Source organism: Podarcis melisellensis, assembly GCF_964234715.1.
Source record: "Podarcis melisellensis genome assembly, chromosome: 9".
In the NCBI taxonomy this organism is placed as follows: Eukaryota; Metazoa; Chordata; class Lepidosauria; order Squamata; family Lacertidae; genus Podarcis; species Podarcis melisellensis.
In genome coordinates, this window is record NC_138541.1 from 66,926,585 (window position 1) to 66,937,384 (window position 10,800).

Consider the following 10,800-nt stretch of genomic DNA (forward strand, 5'->3'; position numbering starts at 1 on the left):
TATGGAGCGAATGCAGGCTCCTTGGCTTCAGCGATAGCAACGGGAAGCCTCCGAAGCGCGGTGGGAGCACTCCTTCCGCACTCCGGATACTTCGCGTTGCTTTCGCTGAAGCCTGGAGAGCGAAAGGGGTCGGTGCGCACCGATCCCTCTCACTCTCCAGGCTTCAGGCAGCTATCCACAAGCTTTCGGAGCGCAGCAGGAGTTCTCCCCGTGCCCCGAAGGCTTGCGGATAGCAGCCTGCAGCCCAGGGAGCGCAGTGCCAACTCCCGCTGTGCTCCCCGGGCTTCAGGCATCTCTTCAAGCCTTAGGAGTGCGCCCCCAGCTCCGGGAGCGGTGGCAAGGTTGTGCGCAGCCTGGACCTGTTCTGGGGTCAGGGGAAGCTCAGGCTTCCCCCGCCCCAGTCCCGCAGCTAAAAACGAAGCCAAGACAGCGAGCAGGATCCATCCTGCTCGCTGTCTTGGCTTCTGCCAAAGCCGCGCGCAGCCTCTCCCGGCTGGAGAGGTTGCACGCGGCTAAAGAGGAAGCCAAGACAGCCAACGGGATGAATCCCGCTCACTGTCTTGGCTTCTTTGCTCTTTGGGGCTGGGAGGGGAAATATTTTTTTTTCTTTAATTTTTTTCTCTCCCCCCCCCCTAAAAGGTAAAGGTACCCCTGCCCGTACGGGCCAGTCTTGACAGACTCTGGGGTTGTGCGCCCATCTCACTTAAGAGGCCAGGGGCCAGTGCTGTCCGGAGACACTTCCGGATCACGTGGCCAGCGTGACATCGCTGCTCTGGCGAGCCAGAGCTGCACACGGAAACGCCGTTTACCTTCCCACTAATAAGCGGTCCCTATTTATCTACTTGCACCCGGGGGTGCTTTTGAACTGCTAGGTTAGCAGGCGCTGGGACCGAACAACGGGAGCGCACCCCGCCGCGGGGATTCGAACCGCCAAGCTTTTGATCGGCAAGCCCAAGGCGCTGAGGCTTTTACCCACAGCGACACCCACGTCCTAGGTGCGCCCTATAGTCTGGTGCGCCCTATGGAGCGAAAAATACGGTAAATGGCTACAAGGGAGAGCTCCTTGTACCTGTTAAACCTCCCTGCCCAATTTATAGCTTTCACTGGGAATTACAGCAGGCTCTCTGTCGCAGGACTTTGTCCTCCAGTGTGCGGTGGGAGTGTGGATGCAATGAAGATAGTGTGTCCAGCTCAAGGGGAAAGCTTTAGCCTGCTCCACCTTAACCTTCCTAGTGTTGCTGAATGCCCCCCATTATTTCTCCCATAAAACGAGTAGCTGCCATTCTCTTTCACGGGGGGAATAAGCTCTTCACACTGGGACATGGATACTATGAGGACACTGAGTGTTCACTCAGCGGGGGGGGGGGGTGGCTGTGGGGTGAATATTGCCATTCATGATAGAAAAAAATAAAATCCAGTTTCAAAGGTTCGGTCCAGTTCAACCAAGAAAGAGACAGAACCCAGCATAGGGCTGCGATTATCAGGCTTCAGCTGTAAAATGAAATACCGTATTTTTCGCTCTATAACACGCACCCAACCATAACACGCACATAGTTTTTAGAGGAGGGAAATCCGTAGGCATGCTACCCATAGGCATTCCCTCCATAACACGCGCAGACATTTCCCCTTACTTTCTAGGAGGAAAAAAGTGAGTGTTATGGTGCAAAAAATACAGTACCCTAAGTCTAGTCTTACGATTCTGAATAGGGATCTGCTATGTAAAGTTCTTCTTGGCTTTTTGTTTCTTTCTCTCACTAGGACTCGTTTTTCATTTTTATCAGTTCTGGAGGCTCTCAGAAATTAAGACTCCTTTCATATGTTCAGGTGTTTTCTTTTAAAGATTCCCTCGCATCCTTCTGCAAAAGGCAATGAACACTGTAATGTTGGGGGGAAACCTCAAATGTTACATTTTAAGACTCTTTTACGTTAAAAATGTGTTTGATAAATCATTCAACCGTGCAAATTTTCAATGGTCATGGAATCAACCTCTTTTTGAAGGAAAAAACAATCTTTTGGTAGTGGAGGCTAATTTTATGCACAGGGCATTTTATATAATTCACCAGAAGTTTTTTTTTAAGTCAAGAGCTCTCAAGAATGTATTTTAATAAATCGGGTGGAAATCATGTTTTTTAAAAACCTTAAATAAATTAATTGCTTTATAAAATTCTGCTGCTGGTTAATAATTTCCTTTAAAAATGTGTATTCTATTTATTTGCAGGCCTTGCTTTCATTGCAACCCTGTCATCAAGTAATATATATATTTTGTCAATTGTAATAAAGACATTTCCTAATATATTTATCTATATTTTGTGTTGTTTTTACTTTATTTTATAACATGACTGTGACTCACTTGGTCTTAAACTCTGGTGCATGGCAGCTGCTGGTGTACTTTGAAGTGCTTTGTGCAACTTCAGTACAAATAACAAGGGGAGAGTATTAGGAGCTGGGTATACGTGTTCTCTTTGACATTTATTCTACATGCTGAAGCATCAACCCAATTTTTAGTTGCCCTCAGCTCTCACTTGGTATATAGTTTGACTGCAGGATTCTGGCCACAAAAGATCCAGGCAATAGTGGGGTTTTAATTCAGAACCTATCCAAGCATCCTCACATATTTAGAATAATGTGGTGGTTCTGTTAAAAAATATATAGAAAGAAATGTAAGCCACAATCGCTTAGAACAAAGTTTAAGAAGCGGTGTCAGGTTATGTGTGTATTTGTCAGATCACTGGTCAAATGTTTTAAGAAATAAACACGTACAGCAGTACATTCTAAAGTTCATATTTTTCCCAGTTTGCTTGTCCTTGAATTTCTCACTGGAAAAACTCGATTTTTTTTTTAAAAAACCAACAAACCTAGATTTTGCCCTCTGAACGCTTGTCAGAAACCTTTTTTTCAGAACTGCAAAAACAAACCAACTTCTGGAATGAAAAAATGTATTTTGCTCTATTTTATTAGTTCAGTACTCTCAACAGCTGCACAAAACTACATTGCTGTGCTTCTGTGGCATAGTTCATGGCATCTTTGTCACTCTTGAAAACATGCAGAAAGAGATCCCCCTTCATTTATCAACATTGCACAAACAGCATTACACAATTTAACCAGAAGTGATTCAAATCACACTTTTCCAAATATTTATTCAGTGACGAAGAAAAAGTCAGGAATGTTTTTGGAAACACTTGCTTCAAATATAAACAGTGTGACACAGCTACAGGACTGTGGATAACTCAAACCAGCTAAGAAGCTTAAAAAGAGTTAGGAAGTAAAACCTGCAAATATAAGCAGAATAAAATAATGGATCTGAAGTTTTAAAATAGAAATAGCACACAAACTCCTACCTGAGCTCTGGGGGGGAAAGCTGTTATCACTCTCTGCCAGCCCATCCTCAAACAGTTGAAAGGGAAGTATTTTCTTTATGCGTTTCAGGTATATAGGAAAACAGAGCACACCATCTTAGTTGGAGACATTTATTTTTACCGTTTGTTCCTCCAGCTTTCTTGTTCTTGATATTTTCCCCCCGAAGAGATATGGCACACAATAAGCAGGGTTGCTCAAGATTTCAGTAGCAAAGCGTACAGTCCTCCTTACTATATCAAGGATAAACTTTAGAGCTGGCCTGAACCTTTAAATCATACACTGCTACTTTTTATTATTAATCTGCTTACGGAACGGAGCGCTACGACAGAGCAAAAGGCGTATCTTACACTTTCTCAAAAGAACCAGAAGGCTTTCCTACGGTTTAGCAGCAACGCCATGCGAGCTGCTGCTTGCCTCTTTGGTCGTGAGCATTTTCTTCCTCTTCTCCTTAACCTCGGGGAACTGCCTTTCCCACAGGTTTTTCGTGCCTGTTCCGATGACACAGCAAGCCAGCCGCTTGCCCGCATTGCCGTTCTCCAAACTGGCCTTGTTGTTCCCTTTCCCCAGGTCGTCTTCTTGCTCGTGGATCACAACCGATCTCCCTATGATGCTGTACGGGCCAAATAGGGTGGCCACGAGATTGGCCTTATATTTTTTAATCTTGCCTTCCTTAGAGTAGAAGTTCCCAAAGTCCCCAGGGTGACGAGGGTGGTTTTCCTTGAAGGGATTGTAGTGTCCGCCTGCGGAGTCGCAGCCGTCGCTGAGGTCTCCGTACTGGTGGATATGAATCGCTCTCCCGGATAAGTTGGTGCCTGCCGGAAAGCCGTCCAAGTTGAAAATAGCTTCCAGTTTCCCATTTGGGTAGGCCTGCCTGAACAAAACGTGTCCTGTAACCTGCGGCTTGTCCGCACCTACTTTAGGGCTGGGTTTCACCAAGCAGGAGGCATAAGCAGTCCGGTTGGAGGCGACGATATCTTCGTACAGCTGCGGATAGAGCAAACTCAGCCACAGGTCGTTGACTTTTTTCTGCATGTCTTGGAGTGCGCTTTCTTCATTCGGCTGGGCATCAGTTACACATAGGGCCACGCCGGTGGCGAGAAACAGCAGCGAGAACATGGTGGAGTTACGCGGAACCTGCAAAGGGCTACGAAAATAATGCAGAGAAAAGTGGCGTCAATGGCTTCGGTAAGAGCATCGATGCCAAAGGAAAAATAATAATAATAGCATTTTATAACGTTGTACTGAGGAGGGCAACCAAAATGATCAAGGGTCTGGAAACCAAGCCTTATGAGAAATGGTGGAGGGAATTGGCCATGTTTAGCGTGGTAAAGAGGAGACAAGATAGCCATCTTTAGTTATCTACAGGTGAAACTCAAAAAATTAGAATATTGTGGAAAAGTTCATTTATTTCAGTAATTCAACTTAAAAGGTAAAACTAATATATGAGATAGACTCATGACATGCCAAGCGAGATATGTCAAGCCTTTATTTGTTATAATTGTGATGTTTATGGTGTACAGCTGATGAAAACCCCAAATTAACAATCTCAGAAAATTAGAATATTAAATGAAATCAGCAAAACGAGGACTGCAAATAGAGCAATATTGGACCTCTGAGAAGTAGAAGCATGCACATGTACTCAGTACTTGGTTTGGGCCCCTTTTGCATCAATTACTGCCTCAATGGCATGGATGCTATCAGCCTGTGGCACTGCTGAGGTCTTATGGAAGACCAGGAAGCTTCAATAGCAGCCTTCAGCTCTTCTGCATTGCTCGGTCTCATGTCTCTCATCTTTCTCTTGGCAATGCCCCATAGATTCTCTATGGGGTTCAGGTCAGGTGAGTTTGCTGGCTAATCAAGCACAGTAATCCCATGGGCATTGAACCAGGTTTTGGTACTTTTGGCAGTGTGGGCAAGTGCCAAAGTCCTGCTGGAAAATGAAGTCAGCATCTCCATGAAGCTCATCTGCAGAAGGAAGCATGAAGTGCTTCAAAATCTCCTGGTAGATGGCTGCGTTGACCCTGGACTTAATGAAGCACAGTGAAGCAACACCAGCTGATGACATGGCTCCCCAAATCAACACAGACTGTGGAAACTTCACACTGGACTTCAAGCATCTGGCATTGTGTGCCTCCCCATTCCTCCTCCAGACTCTGGGTCCTTGGTTTCCAAATGAGATGCAAAAGCTGCTCTCATCAGAAAAGAGATTTGGGGAGCCATGTCATCAGCTGGTGTTGGTTCACTGTGCTTCATTAATTCCAGGGTCAACATAGATGTCTACCAGGAGATTCTGGAGCACTTCATGCTTCCTTCCAAAGACGAGCTGCCTGCCTGGTGTTTTTACATGAGTAGAATGTCTCCTTTTATTTAAAATGCATCTCTGGGTTATTTTTGGGGCCTGCCTGGTGTTTTTACATGAGTAGAATGTGTGCTTTTATTTAAGATGCATCTCTGGGCTATGGGCATAGGAATTCGTTCATTCCCCCCCCCCAAAAAAAATATAGTCTGGCCCACCACATGGTCTGAGGGACAGCGGACCAGCCCACAGCTGAAAAAGGGTGCTGACCCCTGCTCTGGAGGATAGGGCTCAAACCAAGAATCTGAAGAAGTGTTCATGCACACGAAAGCTCATACCAATAACAAACTTAGTTGGTCTCTAAGGTGCTACTCTAAGGTGAGACGTGGGTGGCGCTGTGGGCTAAACCACAGAGCCTAGGACTTGCTGATCAGAAGGTCGGCAGTTTGAATCCCCACGACGGGGTGAGCTCCCGTTGTTCGGTCCCTGCTCCTGCCCACCTAGCAGTTCAAAAGCACGTTGAAGTTTAAGTAGATAAATAGGTACCACTCCAGCGGGAAGGTAAACGGTGTTTCCGTGTGGTGTTCTGTTTCACCAGAAGTGGCTTAGTCATGACCCAGAAACTGTACGCTGGCTCCCTCGGCCAATAAAGCGAGATGAGTGCCGCAACCCCAGAGTTGGACACAACTGGACCTAATGGTCAGGGGTCCCTTTACCTTTAAGGTGCTACTGGAAGGAATTTTTTAATTTTGTTTCGACAATGGAATCAAACTACAAGAAAGGAGATCCCGACTAAACATTAGGAGGAACTTTCTGACAGTAAGAGCTGTTTGACAGTGGAACAAGAGTGAGAGTCTGGAGGTTTTTAAGCAGAGATTGGTTGGTCATCTGTCACGCAGGATCTAGTTGAGATTCCTGAATTGCAAAGGGTTGGGACTAGATGATCCTTAGAGTCCCTTCCAACTCTACCATTCTATGGTTCTATGAAACTATTTCACATATGTGATCTCAATCCTTAGAAGGCTATTAGGCAGGTGATGTTACCACTCCTCCACTGGGGTAAAGGAGACTGCACCTTGTTTAGAGACACCTAGACCAGGGGTCAGCAAACTTTTTCAGCAGGGGGCCGGTCCACTGTTCCTCAGACCTCGTGGGGGGCCAAACTATATTGGGGAGTGAATGAACAAATTCCTATGCCCCACAAATAACCCAGAGATGCACAAATAACCCAGTAGAAAGCATACATTCTACTCATGTAAAAACACCAGGTAGGCCCCACAAATAACCAAGAGATGCATTTTAAATAAAAGGACACATTCTACTCATGTAAAAACATGCTGATTCCCGGACTGTTCGCGGGCCGGATTTAGAAGGCGATTGGGCCGGATCCGGCCCCCGAGCCTTAGTTTGCCTACCCATGACCTAGACAATAATATTAATGACTGAGGTGAGATTTGAACTTGGAAGACTTTCTGGTTCACCGCTCAGCATTTTAGAGCTGTCTTTGGGCGATCTCAAGAATGTCATGTTTATGTTACAGGAACAGGGTGTTCTGGTTTTTAAACAGGGGTGAGGTATTTAAAAAACCCCAGTTGTTTCTCAAATTCAGATCCCTCAGCCCCACAGCAGAAAACATATTAGGTGGCTACATTATGCCCATATCGTTTCTGAGGTAATAACAAAAGTATTCATTAGACCCAATCTCCATTCTTCCCTCATCGGGACCCATTCCAACACTACAATTCTGTGATTCTCTGACATGGAACTAGCAATGTCCCATTTTTTTTTTAACAAAACCCAAACACACAACCCCTCTTGAATATGGCTGGGAAAATATCACACCACTGGATCCCCCCTTTTCCTCAGCATTCCCCAAAACGGCATTGGTTTTCCCAAAAGTTGAAAAAAAGAAGTCAAGACTTTAATACACAGTGAAGACAGACAAACAGACTAAGTGCAAATGAAATAGTCTGATCATGTGTTTGCTGCCTTCAAAGCTACTTGCCTTTATAGGCAGAGCATATATGTTCGTTACACTAACGCTGTGTTCATGTTATCGGCTTAAAATACAGCTGGAACTCTCTTTTTCTCGATTCAGATTGAAGCTGGTTTTGGTGGGGAAACTCATAAAAACTCAGTGTTTCATAAGAAACGATAGAATAGAGTCTGAATCGAATGCAAACTGCTTCGCAAACCAGTGGTGGATGAGAGTAAATGGGAGTGTGTACACAGTCTAAGAATGCTGTCTGTTTTCATCCTCAGACGGTTCTAAAAGTAATTGCAATCATCCTACCTTCAGCGCAGGATTCCTTCTGCAAAGATTTGTTTTCCCAAAACACTTTCCAGTTGGGTGCAGTCTCTTTGTGCAAAGGGTGACAAGAAAGCGAGTCTAGGTTCCAGGCAGCTGTTGAGTTAGAGCTTCTGAGCTCTGCTTGTTTGTGTAAAAGTTAGGTAATAGTAGCTCAGGGGAGTGGTTAGGAGAAAAAATGAGGAGAGGAGGGGGAAATGTCATCTAAAATCCATCTATAGAGGCAAAGCCTGCAGATTATTCAAAGAAAAGAAAACGCTTTAAAATTAATATTTCATTGCTTCATGCACTAGAGGAAATAAGCTTCAACATGAAGTGACAGAGGAAAAATATTTAAAGAAGGCTTTGTTTAGTCAATTTGCTGATGAGTTCATACAGAATCTGTCAACTAGGCGGCAATATTTTTCCTGTTGTTAAGCCTCCTTGGAATCCGCTTTTAAGACGCGTCTTAGCAATGAAACTTGATTTACCTATCCAAATTGCTGTAATTATAAAAAATCAACCAAAGTAACTAGGTTTTGAAAGCTTTATGTGATAACTTTTCTTGTTGGGGAGGAGGCTTGTGTTATCATTTGAAGAGACAAATTTGAACACTGGGGGGGTTGGTCTAGAAACTAAAACTTCGCCTCTCCATTGGTGGTTCTTGGGAGAGTTGTCTTAATGCCAAGATCGCTCAGAGCTGACAAGCCAGATTGCAGCAAATTTATGGAGATTTGATGTCCCAGCACACAAAAAGGGTAATAGATTCTGTACACCGACACGTCATGGTTTGCAAAATTCTTGGGCCGGGAAACACCTAGCAATGATTGGCTCGGCTGCCTGCCATTCACGGACAGTTGTCAGTCATAGTTTTGCAGCCACTAGCTGAACTGCTCTCTCCCCCTTTTAGGGTAAAGTTAAAGGGACCTCTGACCGTTAGGTCCACTCGTGGCCGACTGTGGGGTTGGGCGCTCATCTCGCTTTAGTGGCTGAGGGAACTCGCCAGCATGACTAAGCCGCTTCTGGCGAACCAGAGCAGCACATGGAAACCCCGTTTACCTTCCCGCCGGAGTGGTACCTATTTATCTACTTGTACTTTGACGTGCTTTCGAACTGCTAGGTTGGCAGGAGCAGGGACTGAGCAACGGGAGCTCCCCCTGTTGTGGGGATTTGAACCGCTGACCTTCTGATCGGCAAGTCCTAGGCTCTGTGGTTTAACCCACAGCGCCACCCGTGTCCCTCCTTTTTAGGGTAACTGCTTGCTATTGAGTGGGGTCAGACTCTGTTCCTGCCATTAACAGAGCTGCTTGGATGCTAGAGAGTTGCATCCAAGGAAGGAGTCAGGACCAGAAAGTAGCAGATCAAGGGATCAGGGAACTCTGGTATGTCTGAGCTAGGAATCCTCCAGAAGGTTCAAGAGAAGAAGAGGGAGAGAACAGAAGGGAGAAGCACGAAGGGAGAGAAGACGGAATAGGTGTAGGAAAGCAGGCACTATTTCCAAAAGTATTGGAAAGGGAATCAGTTACCCACAAGGGAAGAGTGGTTATGTAAGCTTTCAGAATACTTAGAATTAGCCAAACTGACAGACATAATAAGACAAAAAACAAAAAGTGAAGTAAAAAAAGAATGGGAGTGCCTAAATGAATATCTTAAAAGTCAAGGTCCGAGGACAGAAATCTGGCTGAGTCAGGAATAACCTTGTGAAGTGAAAGGATAAGAAAGAGGGATTTATATTTAGATGTTAGGATAGAGATGATAAGGAAAACGGGAAGACACAATAAAGGAGGTTCTGTGGGATTCGTGGAAGTCAATGTTTATTTTTCTTTTTAGTGTTTATATTATTAACTTGTAAGATATGGATTTGTGGTTTTTTTTGGGGGGGTTGAATGTTAGTTTTTGTGTTTTGTGTATTGTTAGTTTTCGATATCTTCCGTATTGTTGTTGGGTGGAGAAATACTAATAAAATTTATATATTAAAAGAAAAGAAAAGAAAAGCAGGTGCTCAGAAGTAAGGAATACATACAAAAATAACCATTCATTTATACATAAGAGAGCCATTCGTAAATGATAGCAGGTGAATTTTTAAGGCCACTGCTCCACCTATTCTTTTTGTTCACCAACATTCTGCTCCACTGTAAAGAACTGCTTAACTCTCCTTGCTAACGTTCCTCTGTGTTATTTTTTCCTTCTGGTCCTCAGTACCTGTGTGAGAGTTTCCATCTCTCGAAGCAGCATCTCCCTCCCTAAATAATGGTTTCTCTATCACGCACATTCAGCATCTATTTTAATTTGAGGTTTCGCATAAACTCCCCTCCGCATGCATATAGTCTTCCAAGTATTTTGTGACTGCTTTTCTCTTGTAGCAGATTGTCTTGTTTCGTGCTTGGGTTCCATTAGATATACTGTCAGGCCTTCGGAACATGTAGCCTCTCTCTCTTCCCCCGCTTCTGTGGCTCCTTTTAAAATGCAAAAACTAGACATGTTAACCGCAAGTACACAATTAATCTGGCATCTGATCAGATGTTTGGAAGCTGTGGCTGGATGGTTACGTGGGAGCCGGTTGAAGTTAAATCCTTTGAAGACAGAGGTCCTTTGGCTGGGTCGGAACGATATGGGATTGGGGAGGGGCAACTCCCATCTCTTGCGGGGGCGCAATTAGTGCCAGCACCGTCCGTTAAGAGTTTGGTGTAATCTTTGATACCTCCCTTTCCATGGAGGCGCAGATTGCAGCTATAACAAAGGCGGCATTTTTTCATCTCCGCCAAGCTAAGCAGTTGGCTCCTTACCTCTCTCGTCCTGACCTAGCCACTGTGATCCACGCGACAGTCACCTCCGGACTGGATTATTGTAACTCGCTCTA

The 10,800-nt window shown here is 44.7% G+C and overlaps 1 protein-coding gene and 1 long non-coding RNA gene across 2 annotated transcripts; one reads left to right on the forward strand and one right to left on the reverse strand.

Annotated features, from left to right (window-relative positions):
- The first annotated feature begins 1,045 nt into the window (after nucleotides 1–1,045).
- LOC309377425 lies at nucleotides 1,046–3,484 on the forward strand. Its single transcript, XR_014171557.1, has 2 exons — nucleotides 1,046–1,508; nucleotides 1,685–3,484. It is a non-coding gene; the product is annotated as an uncharacterized lncRNA (long non-coding RNA).
- On the reverse strand, nucleotides 2,936–8,114 carry SOD3 (superoxide dismutase 3). Its single transcript, XM_081924636.1, has 2 exons — nucleotides 7,947–8,114; nucleotides 2,936–4,501 (listed from the first exon to the last, which is right to left on the reverse strand). The coding sequence occupies exon 2, from the start codon at nucleotides 4,471–4,473 to the stop codon at nucleotides 3,733–3,735; it is 741 nt and encodes a 246-aa protein (XP_081780762.1). The 5' UTR covers nucleotides 4,474–4,501; nucleotides 7,947–8,114; the 3' UTR covers nucleotides 2,936–3,732.
- Nucleotides 8,115–10,800: the final 2,686 nt, after the last annotated feature.